The 16,135-nt window shown below is 40.1% G+C and overlaps 1 protein-coding gene across 1 annotated transcript in view; it reads right to left on the reverse strand.

Annotated features, from left to right (window-relative positions):
* Window positions 1–2,036: 2,036 nt before the first annotated feature.
* The window catches only part of LOC119562592, an 88,485-nt gene continuing 74,386 nt past the window's right edge, over window positions 2,037–16,135 (reverse strand). Inside the window, exons 2-5 of the mRNA XM_037875815.1 lie at window positions 4,520–5,139; window positions 4,338–4,452; window positions 3,908–4,281; window positions 2,037–2,495 (exon numbers count right to left, since the gene is read on the reverse strand). Of these exons, the coding sequence (XP_037731743.1) occupies window positions 2,037–2,495; window positions 3,908–4,281; window positions 4,338–4,452; window positions 4,520–5,139 (1,568 nt within the window). The remainder of the gene's footprint in view (window positions 2,496–3,907; window positions 4,282–4,337; window positions 4,453–4,519; window positions 5,140–16,135) is intronic.

Consider the following 16,135-nt stretch of genomic DNA (forward strand, 5'->3'; position numbering starts at 1 on the left):
CGATTGGCACGTGAAAAAATCCGTTGGCTAAATCTAGGGTGGTGAAAACTTTGGAACCCTGCAAACGATCTAGCACGTCATCGATTAACGCCATCGGAAAGTTGTCCCTTTTTATCTTCAGATTGAGCCTCCTATAATCGCAACAAAAACGTTTCGATCCATCTTTCTTTGACACTAACACCACAGGTGATGCGTACTCTGAGCAACTTGGAATAACGACCCCCGCATCTAGCCATTCCTGAACTTGTTTATCAATTAGAACCCTATTCTCGTAGGATGTTCGCCTCGGATGTTGAAATATTGGTACATCATCTTACATTATTATTATCATCTCGACTGGAGACCTAATTGTCTGTTTCGGTTCGTATCCTGTGATAAGCTTTTCTACCTCCGATTTTTTGAGACTATCCAAATGACTCAAACCGATTCTGTCAACTACGCTTTGCTCCTCAATCATCTCTGTGACGCACATCGCCTTGAAAGTTTCAGCAAAATCAGCTTCGGTAGTTTTTGCAATGAAGCGAATTCCCTTTGTGCTGAACAAAATGTCGACTTTGTGGAGGATATTGTTTCCAACGATAGCTGTATACTCTAACTCATCCCGTTTGACTACGTGGAAGGTTATTGTAAAGCTAATATTGTCATCGAAAACATCTAGGTCAAAACTTCCTATGGTAATCAATTCACCTTGCCCAATGCCTTTAAGATGTTTGATCTCTTTCGTAAGCTTAAGACCTTCGAATTTACTGAACACATCTTCTCTCATGAGGCTCAGATCGCTTCCAGTATCTACCATGGCTCTAAAAGAAATATTCTGAGCGCTGAAGCTTTTGTAAATAAGGCCTGCTTTTGGGGATATATCCTCAAGGACATTCGTTGCTTCCTTATTGCCTGAAGAGAACTGCTGAGTTTCACCGCACTGTTTAGAAATGTGACCAGTTTTGTGGCATTTGTAGCAAATAGCTTCATCGACGCATTGTTTTGCAAAATGACCCTCCTTTCCGCATTTGTAGCACTTTCTTGACGAACTGTTCTGAACCTTCTTTGCTTGCTTTTGGATATTGTGCTGATATACTTTCTTTTCTTCCTTATGTATTGCATTGCCTCTAACTTTCTCATAGATATTAATCTCAACCTTTAAGTCCTTTACCGTTTTGGCTCTATACAAGCCAGATTTGTTTGATTTGCTGTCAGGGACTCCTTCAATAAAGTAAGATACCAAACTCTCTTCCTCTAGCTTAATAGGCTTGCTCAGTTCCATCAGACTGTACAAATACTCCAAGCATGTCTCTGTTGCTTTCTTCTCTCTATGCCTTAACATTTTGTGAACATCGGCTGAACACAACTGCTTTCCAAACTCCTTTTGTAGCTCAGATTTTAAGATATTCCAACCACGCACTCCTGTCAAACTTCTAATAAAAAGCTTAGCTGCTCCGCTTAAAAGTTGTTTTGCGTTGATGTATTTTTGTAGATTATCCCAACCGACTGTAACACCAACATCCTCAAATTCGATTAACCAATGGTTAATGTCTTGCTGATCTGATCCCGAAAAACTTGAAATGCTATCCTGAACGTCTCTTAAGGTAAACCTGGAACTCGTTGAGTTGACAGCATCTTGGAATACAGTAGTCTGTGAACCAACCTCGCTTGCATTATCTTCTTCATCAACATGAACAGTATCTGGCACCTCGTAATGATCTAAAAGTCTATCTTGCAATGTGCCCTTCCTACCATCCGTACTCAAGCCCAACTCGGTCAGCTTTTCTTTCAGTTAAGGTACTGTCAGCGATAAAATAGATCTTGCGTCCGTGGTTACAATAAGATGTCGTTCACAGGGTTATACTTATTTTCTAGAAAATCAATTTACATTAACAAATTTTTGTCGAAATGTGAAGAAATTAAAATTAATGGAAAGTTTTCGTTGCAGCACTGGGTAGCGCTGAGGTCTTCGTCAGCTGTTTCAACTTCAGCAAGTTGGCACTTCGTCTTGAAAGAACTTTTGTTTCTCTGCGCCCTCGTCGGCACAGCTCTTGGAATCACGTCATCTTGCAGATCTTTACCCAGCTCTTCACGGGCAATGCTTCTCTGGTTCGGTACGATCTCTCCTGGCAGGACCGCTTCTGGTGGAGTCTCTCTGTTAGACCCGATTGGAGCCGCTTCTCTGGTAGCCCTTCATGTATAGGACTGCAGGACTTCATCTGGTTGGTCTTCTCTGGTAGCCCTTCTTGTATAGGACTGCAGGACTTCGTCTGGTGAAGCTCACTCGGTAGTGCTTCTGGTGTAGTCCATCTCTTAGCAGGAGTGGCAAGTTGCAAAATTTCGACTGGCAATGCTTCTCTGGTAGCGCATCTCTGATAGCCAAGTTCCTCTGGTAGCACCTCTACTAGCCGCTTCTCTCTGGTGGCGCAACTTTGCTCGTCTCGTCGAAATTTTTGTGGTTGTCGCTTTACTTTTTGATTGTGGGTAATAGTCGTCTCTTTCTCTCTAGTGTTCATCTGGCATTGAGAATTTAGCGTCCACTAATACACGCAAAGCTTCATCGTCCGCCAATTTTCCGACGAGTGCGACTTCTCGTTGTTCACACAGGTGAAAATTTGGCAAGAATTTATTTTTATTTTTTTTTTATATCAAGTTTTATTGTGTTAGCGCATACAGGTACATTCACTTTTCTGAAACTAATTCCCGGACGAGCCCCCATTATATTTGTGGGATGATACAAATTTAGTTTATTGTGGGAATAGTTACAGAAGGTTTCTTAAAAACTTTAATGAATGAATGTTCCTTGATATAATGTATATGTATGTCTTTAAAACCGACTTCTTCGCGGAACCACGCACTGGACGACTTCTTCACTTTACGACTTGCTGCTCTCTCCCGGTAGCGTCGCTTTTTTATACTACATGCTTTCTAAGAAAGACTCGATATTCTTTAATGTACTCGATATTCTTTAATGTACTCGATTAATAGTATTGGATAACAAAATAATAAACGGACTGTAGGAGAGCAATTCAAATTCAAAATAAGGTACAGGGCCTAAACCGTTGATGTCGCTGTTACTTTTACGCTGCAAGGGTGATACACTAATACTAAACTCCCCAATCCTACACTCATGACTGCTTGTGCGTGTGAAATTTTGTGTGTGAAAAGTGTGAAATTTTGAGAGTTTTGTTAACATAAACCTTAAAGTGATCTTACTATCTAATCTTCCTATACTCACCCGTATAAATTTGTCGTGGACACAAACATTATTGTATGTCCTCAGCCCTGAAAAGTGATCCCATGAGACTTATACAAAATGAGCTTAAAAGTAATTCTTAAGCTCCTCTTTTGCTAGACACATTTCTTAAACGGAATCGTATGACGTATAACATGAACTAGAGTATAAGTCCGCAGCGGCGGTCGCGGCTGTCACGGCAGCGTCGATCTATCGAGGGACCGACAAGTAATATACAAATTTCTGTTCCGAACCCTGAATACGGTGAGCTATTCCGCCTTCCCGAAACAGGGTCGTTACAGACCTTTGTTTATTATTATAGGGTTCGGCCTAGAATATGTTATGGCTGCTTCCAGCCTACTGTCGTATTCGCCCTGTTGCTATCAGTTGTAGTTCTCGCACTACCCAGCAGTATAGATCAGCTGTTTAGCCAGTTGCATTAGTAAGCTAATTAAGCCAGAATCCGAACTATACTCTTAGGTATATATACTATACTATAGTATACTTAGTAATATACTTAGTATTTATAGTATACTTAGTACACCTTACAAAAAACACTGAAATTTGGAAACTTCACAAAATGTTGACGGCAAAGATTCGTTTCTTCCTATCTTCCCATCGTTTCCCCAAACAATTTTAATGTGAATAGAGTTTCTAAATTTTATTTGTGTACAAGTTAAAATATTTTATGACTTCCAGGTTAAAGTATATAAGCTCTAAAGAAAAGAACAACAGAGCAACAATTGATCCTAATATCCACACAAGTATTATTCCAGCAAAGTTAGACATTCCAAGCATGTTCGGACCAATATCTCCTTTATTTTTGGACATAGTTTCTTCGAGTTGTTTTTGTATCTTTAGGTTTAAGTTATTAGCTACTACACGATATTCCCAGTATTTGTCGAGTCCTGACGAATGCCAGCTATAAATCAGTGAATTGAATTGATCTAAGAGAGGCCAAAGTCTGGGAACAAAAGCAACTGTATACTGGAAATATAGATCATCCTTCATAATTATCAACTGGTCAATCGCTTGAGGCACCAAATAGTTACCGATAGCAAAGTGACCTACAATGTGATAATGAAAATTAGAGACAGTTTTCTCTGTGAGTTAAATTTGTTACCAAACGGCAGACGCTCTACTGTAAATCCAATGTGCACCCTCTTCTCCTGAGCTAATCGAAGCAACCGATCATCGCTATATATGTGAAAATTGTATAACAAATCTCGCACTAATGGCTTTTAAGGAAAGGAACATAAGAATTTATGTAAGTCGTTTGTTCGTGTTCTATGTCAAAACACTTACCTCATCCGACCCGCGTATGGCTGAGACCCATGCCTCAGAGTTGGCCGCCCACTGTAATCGGTGCAATCGCAGACGGTGGACTGTGTCGGCTGCCTCGTCCATGCTGGGTACTGTCAATATACTGGCTAAGCCACCACCATATATGCTGGTAATGATTAAATCATTTAGAAAGCAGACGAAGAGCAACAGACGAACTGTAAGTGAATTTGCTTTGCTATTTTCTGATTGCGATATAAAAAGCTTAAAAGTAGTAGAAATCCCGAATTTTGTGCAAGTCCACCATCCATCAGGGTTTTTTTGTGGTACGTACAGTTCCTGCTCACTTTTATATGCTAAAATTAGTCCGATAGCTTCTATACATAGGCATAACAGGATTGCAGCCCATAGAGGTTTTTGGAAAGGTTCTAAAGGTAGTTGCCAACTAGCTATCCGCAATGGAGCTGGAACAAGGCATGTTATTCCAGACCTCACAAGATACACGGAGAGATCTAAATATGTGTAATCTTCAGACCACGAGTACATTGCACCAATGCAGATATCGGCTTTATGTTGCATAACCATACCGAGGGCACCATCCCCAGACATATTTGGATAAACATTGCCCCAATCGTTTGCGTCTGCTATAAATATAATATTTAATAAAATGTTTATAAATTATTTATTCAATATACATTACTTAACATATACCTCACAAGCTCTTTTATAAATAAGGATTAGTACCCACCGAAACGTAGTCTGCTATTTTAAGAAAAAACATTCCTAACAATCTACTTTTTTATAATTCCAGATTCTTACACCACCTTAACCCTTCCAACGCCATCTGAAATACGTGAGAAATTTGAAAAAGAAATTAATAATAAAGTCGGAGTACCGACCGAAACTGCACAAAGAAAATTCTGACGTTCTGAAATAAAGAATAAAATGTCACTGGACATAAAATTACTTTGGTTCCCCATACCGGTAACCACATACTGAAACTTTAAAGGAAAAATTCACCCAAGCCCCAAAACTTAAAAGTTGGCGGAAAATTGTTTTTAATTTGTTTTAAAATAGCATTACTACTTATATTTAAAAGTTCAATTACATTTCCTTCCGTATTAGTTTTTTACACATCATCACGAGCAATACATACTGTACATCTCGCAACAGTTTGTTGAATCTATTTCTTTTCAAAAGTTTGGACAGTATCCCCCTTGTAGAGCATTCGACCAGGACAAGAGCGGCGAAATTACATACGCTGGATCCCGAGTAAACAACGGAGCAGAGGGAGCATCCTGCTAAAGTGCCAACTAGTCGATTTAGCGTCGCTTGTGACCGGTTGTGTTTATCTTGTGCTCTGTGATTTTTGTCAATTTGTCATTAATATCTGTTATACCTGTGCCTTGCTTTGTGACTTAGTCCATCATAACCAGCCGTGCTTGTGTTTTAAATCGTCTGTTTATGTTTAATTGTCTATTTTATTGTAGAAATTGTAACAAAACCTAACTCTGTTTTTAGCCTGTGCATTTTGTTATTGTAACTTCTGTACGCTGTGGTGCATTTGTTTCAATAGCTTTTGTTGTTGCTTCCCATAATTTTCTTGTAATCTCTCTCCCGTTTCTTGTCGTCTAAACTGTTGTCGTGTATATTTTGTTTGTGTTTCGCAAACCACGCTCAGTCGACAGCCACTCTGTTGCGCTCTCTCGCTCTCGCAGTCTCTACGCGCTCTTATACTTTTGAGTTCTTGTGAGTCTACATTTTTAGTTGTTTGATCCCAGTGTCAAATTAAGTGAGGTATTTATAATTCTTTTGATTCTTTGGTTTTATAAATAACTTTTTTTCTTAAATTTAAATACTTAAAAATGGATCTTTTTTGTTGCAAAAAAGATTGTCAGTTTGGATCGTCACCTAATGACGTTTTTATTTACTGTCGTCTCTGCAACATAGTCATACACCCAAAATGTACTGGACTTGTTGGCAGAGTAAAAGATTATATTGATCTGCGTGTTGGTTTTTCGTGGACTTGTGCCTCATGCGTGGAAATAGATCGTGATTTGGATGGCTATGTTGCGCTGACCAATGATCGTTTTATGAAACTGTTCGATAAACTCATGAGCGTAGTTGCTGATTTTAAAGATTTTAAGGCGGACCTTGATAATAAAAAAATGTCAGTAGGGTCACCTAAACGCAAAAAGAGCGCTCCTTCAAAATCTGTTCAAGTAAGAGCATCAGTTCCAAATCCCAACTTAGCTTCAAATATTTTTACCCGATCGGTAACGGCAGCAATGTCGGCATCCACTGGGGCTGGGGGACCTAAAGCTTCACTGACAGCAGTACCCATAGGTACCAAAAGCTCTGGAGGAGTCCCTGTTTCTGCTACTCAGCCTAACGTTTTAAACCCTACGCAGCTTTCTGTGCCTACAGGGGAAGTTAGCTCTATAGGAGTTCCTAGTCTCGATAATCAGACGAACGATGTTCAGATTGCTGGTTGTGGAAGAAAGAGCCTCTCGGTTGTTCCATATAGGAAGCAATTATTTGTGTCTCGTTTAACACCTGAAACCACATCTGCAGATGTTTTGGAATTTATACAACAGGAATTCCCATCTCAAAACATCACAGTGGAGGAGTTTAAATTTCCATATGTTCTTGGATATCTTCATTTAAAATATCTGCTCTTCCGGAAGTATTTAATGTAATAAATTCTAAAAGTTTTTGGCTTAATGATGAATTGGTCATTAAAGAATTTGTTCCGAATAGACGGATAACTAATAATGGGCCTTCCACGACAGTACCTGCGCCAAAAAACTGAGGAGTTTGTTTTTGGCCAATCAAAATGTTAGGGGACTTAATATGAAGCTACCTAAGCTTTATGCTGACTCCTCTGCCTTTTCGGAAGACATTCTGGCCTTTACTGTCCAAAAATTTCAATACGTATAGGGGGGGTGCGGTGCTGGCTGCCGTTACCTCTATTTTAACATCGGAAAGGATATACTTTCTTAATCCCAATGAAATAGAATTCGTTGGTGTTAAAGTTTCTTTGAAATCTTTTTCTATTAATGTAACTTGTTCTTATATTCCACCTGGATCCGATTTAACAATTTATGAGCAACATTTGTCTGCAATAAAAACTGTTTTATCTCATTTTTCCGAAAGGGATCTTTTGATTGTTTTGGGTGATTTCAATCTCCCTGACATTTCTTGGTCCTTTTCCACTGACTCACTTGTCTCTACTCCTTTATCTGACCATGACTTCGTTGACGGTCTGTTAGAATTATCATTACAGCAAGTTAGCTTAATACGGAATTCAATAAACAGACAATTAGATCTTGTATTTGCTTTAGATCCGTCTGAAGTCACGGTATCTAGAATTGACCCACTAGTTGTGCCAGAATACCGGTATCATCCCACATAAGAACTTACAATTTGTCTTCCCTGCGTTGATACCCTCTCTCCTTCTCTTTCACCAACTAAAAGTAGATGCTTTCGTAAATGTGACTTTAGTAAACTCAATAACTTGATTTCACAATATAACTGGACAAATTTATATAATTGCTTGGATATTGAAAGTGCTGCGGTGATTTATTTGCTGAGTTCTTCCAATCTACTTATAGTTCTGTTTCTTGGTCTAATTCTAGCTACCCTAATCACTTAAACAGGGCAAATTGTATTTTTTCTCCTGTAATTACCGAAAGTTCTCTCTTAAGTGATTTAGAAACTATAACGCCAACCTTTTCTCCGGGGCCAGATGGACTCCCTGGGTGTGTTCTTAAGTTTTGTGCCCGAACTATTTGTAAACCATTCTTAAACTTTTTCATTTGTCTATCTCAACATCTGTTTTTCCTACTATCTGGAAAGATTCTTTTATTATTCCACTCCACAAAAAGGGTTCGAAGGTTAATGTTCAGAACTATAGAGGAATCTCCAAATTGTCTGCAATTCCTAAAACATTTGAACGCATTAATACCTCTCAGTTGCAACATTTGTGCTCCTCTTTAATATCGCCGTGTCAACATGGTTTTGTTTGTTTTTGATCGACCACCACTAACCTGCTCGAATTGACATCTTTTGTAATAGATGGACTTAACAAAAAATTGCAGACAGACGTTATATGTATATACAGATTTTAGTAAAGCCTTTGACTCTGTAAATCACTCTCTTCTTTTATTTAAATTAGATCAGCTCGGGTTACCGAATAATCTTGTTGAGGCCAGCGCACTATGGGGAATTTGACCACTTTTCTTGGCCAAAACCCATTTTTTAAAAGTAGTTAAAATTTGGTTTTTATTATCACAATGCATCAGGATAACATCAATATCTAATGTTACTAACAGAAAAGTTTAACAGTGCGCTCCACTGTTAAGTTATCAGCTGTTAAAGCCTGTTTTTATTTCAACGAGGTGGCAGCGCTGGTAAAACGCCTATTATTCTTAATAGTTTAAATTGTCAAAAAGTGTAAAACTAAACATAGCACTGAAGTTTTTGAAATACCATCCAATCAGAGGGACTTATATCTTGTGTTTGTGTTCTTGATATTGTATTTATTGATTGTGGTGCTCGTATATTCGTGTTCTAGTTCTAACCTCAAAAAAAACAAGATCTTTAAGTTAATTTGTATTTTTAAATGGAGCTACAAAGTGATTCCAGCTGTTTCCACCTCTGAAACCTTTTTTATCTTGTAGAGTATTTAATTCTCATTGAGCTCGGTTAGTATAAAAGTGCACTTTTGCGCACTTTCTCTAAAATTTAGCTTAAAAGACCTCTACCTATTATGGTATATTTCTCTCATTTTTGTCTGGTAAATGCCAGTTTCGATGTTATCTTAAGAGAAACAGTGTGCAATTATATTTCTTATTAAAAAACGATTATTTTAAAATTATTTTACAACATCATTTCACTTACTAACCGTTGATATAAAGGCTTTTAGTATTTTTGTTAAGAATTATAGTGATAACAAAACAAAAAATTACAATTTCGTTAAGAAAATGAAAAATAAAAAACGCCAACATTTTTTTTAAATTCAGTTTGGTCTTCTATAAAAAAAAAATTAAGAAAAAAAAATTTTTATTTGATTGACAAAAAGAAAAAGAATTTTTTTTTCTTTTAAAGGCGGGACCACGCCCATATTTCTTAATTTACTTCCTTTGGATTTTATATACTTAATTCAAAAAACAAAACTTTGAAATGTTGCTTCGTTTTTAAGTTATTAATTAATGCCACAAAAAGTGGGCAAATTCCCCATAGTGCAGCGCCACCCTGTCCTCGACTTTACGTAGCACGTCCCGGTTCTAATAAAACTCGCAGGGTAACATATATCCAATTTATTATTCAATATATAACTGCTGGCTGTATGGCGTTACATATAGCCGTGAGAAAAAGAAGTAAGGGAACCGCTTTAAAAATAATCGTAGCAGACGGTGGCTAGTGCTGTACTGAATAAGCGCGGGCGAAGTAAGTGCTCGCGTACCCGACAAGTGCGTTTAAAGCTTGTGTTGAACGGTACAATTCCAGCCACTCACCTGCTGATTGGAACATTATAGCGGGCTCATTAGATCTGTCTATTGTAACAGATTTCGGCGGCGACATTCTCCCCCCGGTAAACATGGCTCTCCTGCGTCTGGGTTACCCTCAATCTTGCCGACGTTCAATACAGCCAGCTTCGTTACGGGTCGTCGTAAGATGCCGTGGGCAGTCTTGATCGTAGCGCTTCTTACTTGCTGGTCCTTAACTAAGACCACATCGGTGACTATTCCTTTCGGCCACGTGTTTCGTGGTAAGTTCTCGTCCACTATGAGGACGACGCTGCCAATCGTTAGAGGTGGCTGCTTGGCGTACCATTTTCCTCGGCGAGCTAAGTCGGGAACATATTTATTTATTTATTTATTTATTTCGCCAACAGTTGGTACCTTTACTGGCTACTTGTCTATTACTAAACTGAATACTAAGGGACGAAAGGTAATTGTAAAGGGTTTTCTTAATTAATTCCCTAGGGGAGCATGGGTCCAGCCGCATGTGAGATGGAAGTTTGTTCCAGTAGAACAAGGCTCTACACAGAGGCTCATTAAAAGCATAGTTAGCTCTATATGACGAAATAAAAAAAGGTTCAAATAACCTTAAAGACCTACCAGGTACGGAAAAGCCTATGCTACTCAGCAATGCAGGGCAGTGTATTTTGGAGGACAGCAGGTCACAAATAAAAACTAGTGCGCTAGTTGTTCTACGACCTTGTAGGGAAGAAAGGTGCACAAGACGACATTTCGCAGAGTAAGAGGGAACCGGGTCATTAAAGTTTAGAGAAAGAAGGGCAAAATATAGGAATTTTTTTTGAACACGCTCAATACGATTGATGTGTGTAGTACCAGTCGGACTCCAGACAAACGAAGCATATTCCAATCTGGACCTAATGAACGAAGAAAATAGGCTTAGTTTCGTGTACGGATCTTTAAATTGCGTGGAATTTCGTTTTACAAAACCATACATAGCGTATGCCTTTGGAATTATGTAATTTATGTGATCCATGAAAGTAAATTTGGTATCAAACATAACTCCTAGGTCCAGTGATTCATTTCTAAAGGAAAGAACATGGGAACTAATGGAATAAGAGCTAAGGACATTAATTAATCGTTTACTGTACCTAACGTAGAAACATTTTGACACGTTCAGAGTCAACTTATTACGAGAACACCAATTTCCCACTTTTACTAGGTCATTTTGAAGAAGTTCACTATCGGAGATTGAATTCACAGACCTAAATATTTTAAGATCGTCCGCAAACAACAAGAATTCAGAATTTGTTATGCAATAGCTTAAATCATTAATGAAGATGATGAATAGAAACGGACCCAATGCACTTCCCTGAGGAAGGCCAGAAGTAGCCACATACGGGTTTGAGAAAAAACCATTGCACTCCACTCTATAAATCCGCCCATCTAAATAAGATTTAAACCAATTTAATATTGATGAATGAAATCCCAATTTCTGCAATTTTGCCAGTAAAGCATTATGGGAGACTTTGTCAAATGCTTTGGCGAAGTCGGTGTAGACTACATCAACTTGATGATGACTGATAAACGAGTGGATGCAAAAAAGATTAAACGTTGCTAAGTTAGTGGTAGTTGACCTTCCAGGCATAAAACCATGTTGGTTAGGACTGATGATCCGACCAGCAAGAAAAGTTAGCTGCTTAGCTACAATTCGTTCAAACATTTTTGAGACATTACTTAGCTTTGCAATTGGCCTAAAATTTGAAACAATATTTTTGTAAGCAGACTTGAATATAGGAGAAACTGTGGCAAGTTTCCATCTATGCGCAAATACCCCAGTAGAAAGAGACTTGTTGAAGATCATTTTTAGGGGCTCACAAAGAACACCTATACACTTTTTCAAAACAAATGGAGAAAGGCCATCGCAGTCTAATTTTCCTGAGTCGTTAAAACTCTCAGCCGCCATATGACAGTCCAAATCAGTAACATCTAAGCACCCAATATTTAGCATCGTGGCAATGGCACCGAGTGAATCATCGTCATTCCACTGCGAGCTCGGTTCAAAGTTAGATGCAAAGTACTTAGCAAATAGATTAGCGACCCCAATATCAGAAGAAGCTGAAAGACTTTCATATGACATATGGGAAGGAAAGTAGGAGGTTGTACGTTTAGAATTGACAAAGTGCCAGAATGATTTAGGATTGGTAATTAGTTTACCCTCTATATCAGCAATATATTGGCTGTATAAGAATTTATTGAGGAACTCAAACTCACGCTTATGTTGTTTGTACCGATCAAAGTCAGCAGCTTCACCGCTTTCTATGTAGCGCTTATAGAATTTATTTCGGAGGTTTTTGTATTTTTTTAATCCTTGTGTGTACCATGGTAGTCTATAAGAACTTTGAACTCTAGTTTTAGCGTATCTGCCTATAATAGTAGAGAGATAAGATATAAAAACTTCATAGGTTGTATTCACATCCGCATGCGAGAGGACTTCCGCCCATATGATATTAGAAATAGCACTACGTATAGAATCTAAACTGCTAGAATTAATATAGGTAAGAGGCAAGCGAGAATTATTTGGTGAGAAAATATAACAAGTAATTAAGATTAATAGGGGCTTGTGATGAGCATCACACGCGGCTAGAGGATTATCGCTGCAGCAAAGAGTAAGGCATACAATGTACAAAAATTATTTCTAGAAGCTTATTTAAGTTATTAAAAACATGGTTAATCTGGACTAATCCCATACTAAGAAGCTCATCGATGACTAAGATTTCGTGGGGAAGATGCAGATTACTGGGAACCATTGCTGAAGACTCAAGATCATGAGCCCACACGAGCGAAGATAGGTTGAAGTCGCCCAAAACACATATATATTGGCCATCTTCCAGCTCCTGGTATAGGTGGGCAATGTTATCCACATGCGCTTTATATAAAACAAAACTTCTGCTTGGGGGTATGTATGATACTGTCAGGAAAATTGTTTTCTTAGGACCAGCGAGAGATACACAGAGTTGGTCGAGCAGAGAATAATCGTTCTGGAGACGAATAGCAATGCAACGCAGCTCACGCCGCACAGCAATTAAAACTCCGCCACCTCTGGAGCATCGTGTTTTAACGGAATCTCGATCCTTACGGAACACATGATAAAGATTTGTATCAAAGAATTCATTATCGAAGAAATCCATGTTGAGCCAGGTTTCAACAAAAATGATGACGTCATGATCACCATGAGACGTTGCCTGGAAAAGGGATTGAGCTTTCGTACGCATACCACCGATATTTTGAAAATAAATATTGAAATTTGTATTGTTAGCGCATATCCGGTCATCCATGGTCATGCTATCAATAACTGGTCCAGCATCATGGCCCGAATCCGTAAGAGGCCTCGCTGGGATTTTATCATAATTAATAAAATTATTTGTAAGAACCTTCAGTAAAGTAGTGGTACGGATACGAATAGGCTGGTGATCGGCGCTCCAAATATTAGGTGGGCAGTCAATATTAGCATTCAAAATATAACTGCACGCAGGTGAATCCACTCCTGGTAATAATGAGCGAGAACGTACTACAGCAGCCTCAGTCCATTGTTGTTGTTGATGGCGAAAGCATCTCCAGAGAGCACCTTCAGAGAGAGCACTCTGAGAGGCTCGCCAGTCAGCCAAATGTGTCGATAAAAGTTGTTGTAGAAAGTCGAACGTCAGAAAGGTAGAGACGGAGAGCGCATAATTATTAGGCGATGCAGAGTAAGAATCCAGCCGACTTTCTAGGTACTTCCGGAGAGAGACGCAAGATGATGAGAGCGCAACTCCGAGGAGCGCGCCGATATTAGAGCCAGGCGGACGGCGAAAGTCGCGCACAGCGGACAACAAAAGCTCCAGCTGATGTTGTTGATGGTGCAACGGGAGAGAGGCGCAAGATGATGAGAGCGCAACTCCGAGGAGCGCGCCGATATTAGAACCAGGTGGACTGCGAACGCCTCGCAAAGCAAACAACAAAAGCTAACTCTGATGTTGTTGATGAAGCATCAGGAGAGCAACGGAAAATGATGTGAGCGCAACTCCGAGGAGCGCGCCGTTATTCAAGCCAGGCGGACGGCGAATGTCGCCCAAAGTGGACAACAAAAGCTCCGGCTGATGTTGTCGATGGTGCGTTAGGGGAGAGTCAGAAGATGAAGAGAGCGCAGTGAGAAAGGCAAGCAGCTGACGATGTTGTTGCGAAAACGACTCCGACAAATGAGGAAAGGCTTGCAGACGATGTCCCGCAAAAGTATCGACGCCAGTGGCGTCGAACACTAGGGGTTTTTTGATGGCTGACTTGATGATGAAGTTTGTCCAGGCTCCGGCAAATTAGATAAAATTCCATCCCCTACCACAATGACCCGTTCTCTATGAATAAATCTTTTGACCTTAACTGAGTTCGGCCAGAAATCGTTTTTGAAGACTGTATCGTAAAGCTGATCGGGGATACCAAGCTTGAAATTTACAAACTTTAAAGTTGTAACGTCAACATCTTTTTTTTACAAGTTTTGCACAAGTGAGAGATCTAGCATCCACCTTAAGCTTGGTGGACACATATTTTAAAACAGCATTCGGCTCTGTATCAGTTGCAAACTTTCCGACATGCAAAAATTTCTTGGTCGGCAAAACATGAAGGTCTTCAGCATTAGGAGCCACTCCAACAACATGTTTATTGGGCTTGTTGTTGTTCCTTCTCCTCTTATTTCGAACTTGTATGAAATTTCCTCTCTCCATATCCAGAGCATGATTAGAAGGGTCAACGACCGCGGAAGCCGTAGCAGCAGCAGCCGCATATGACTGGGGGGCTGCAGCTACGTTGGTAGGCCTCGGTAGACGAGGTGTGGGATTCACATTCTGATTCAATGCATCATCTTAAGGGAGGAACGCCTCCAAGAATTTATTTTGAAGACCCTGATATAAGCGCTCCAGGGCTTTCAATTTATCATCGAATTCATCTGTTTTAGAATGCGAATCATTCGCAACCACACAGCTATCACATTGCCACAGAATATTTGGATTTAATAAGAGTTTGAGCACATCTTCCGGTAGGGCTACGCAAGAAGTATGATAGGCGCGACGGCACAAAGAAGAGCAGCCAACAGCATCCGAAGCGCGAAGCTGGGCCAATGTAACATCGGTTTTGCACTCGGGACAGCGGGGAAGTAACATAGCGAGAATTTTAAGCACGTCTGGACGCAAAGAAAGCTAGATGACGACTGACCCATCGTTTCCAGAAATGGTCGGCGAATAGTTGAGCCGATTGCCACATGCATCGAACCGAGAGATTGTTGTCGAAGATGGGCTTATATCCGCTTACTGACCCCAGTAGCAAATGATTGGGTGTGATGGCTTCGTCGTCGTTGGTGTCCAGCGATACGAATGTGAGCGGCCTTGAGTTTATTATAAATTCGATCTCCCAAAGTGCGCTTTGTAGACTCTCGCTAGTAAACTTCATCGCTGGGCAGATGGCGGACAGGACCCTTTTTATGGAGCCTATAAGGTGCTCCCATGCTCCCCCCATATGAGGCGCTGCTGGTGGGTTAAAGCTCCACTTAATTGTGTCGAACGATCTGTACACTTCGTCGAAGTCAACCCTTGGAAGCTCCTCGCAGATCACCTTCTCGGAAGCTTTAAAATTAGTGCCGTTGTCCGTAAATATTTCTCTAGGTGTCTCGCGTCGATTGAAGAAGTTGCGGATACACATAATGCATGACGAGGCGTCGAGGGAGTGAGCTATTTCTAGATGCACTGCCCTGACCGTGAGACAGGTAAAGATTACTCCCCATCGTTTCTCCTTCCTCCTGCCAACGGTCACGAGAATTGGTCCAAAGTAATCGATTCCAACGTAGGTAAATGGGCGTTGATAAGCGGCGACTCTAGCAATGGGAAGTTGGGCCATTAGCGGTGGTTTTGGGGAGGCATTATCGTTTCTGCAGCGCTGACATGCTCGTCGGGCTGACTTATATAAAACTCTTATGCGTGGTATATAATAAATGCGTGCATGGTGTGGTGCATCTGACGGTGATACCAGTTAACAATTAGGCGTGTTACGTAATGCCCGTAAGGGAGTACTATTTGCTCTTGGGGGCACAAGTTTTCAGCTCTCCCTCGGATCCGTAGCAACTGGTCATCGT

This window comes from Drosophila subpulchrella, unplaced genomic scaffold (assembly GCF_014743375.2).
Source record: "Drosophila subpulchrella strain 33 F10 #4 breed RU33 unplaced genomic scaffold, RU_Dsub_v1.1 Primary Assembly Seq67, whole genome shotgun sequence".
Classification (NCBI taxonomy): Eukaryota; Metazoa; Arthropoda; class Insecta; order Diptera; family Drosophilidae; genus Drosophila; species Drosophila subpulchrella.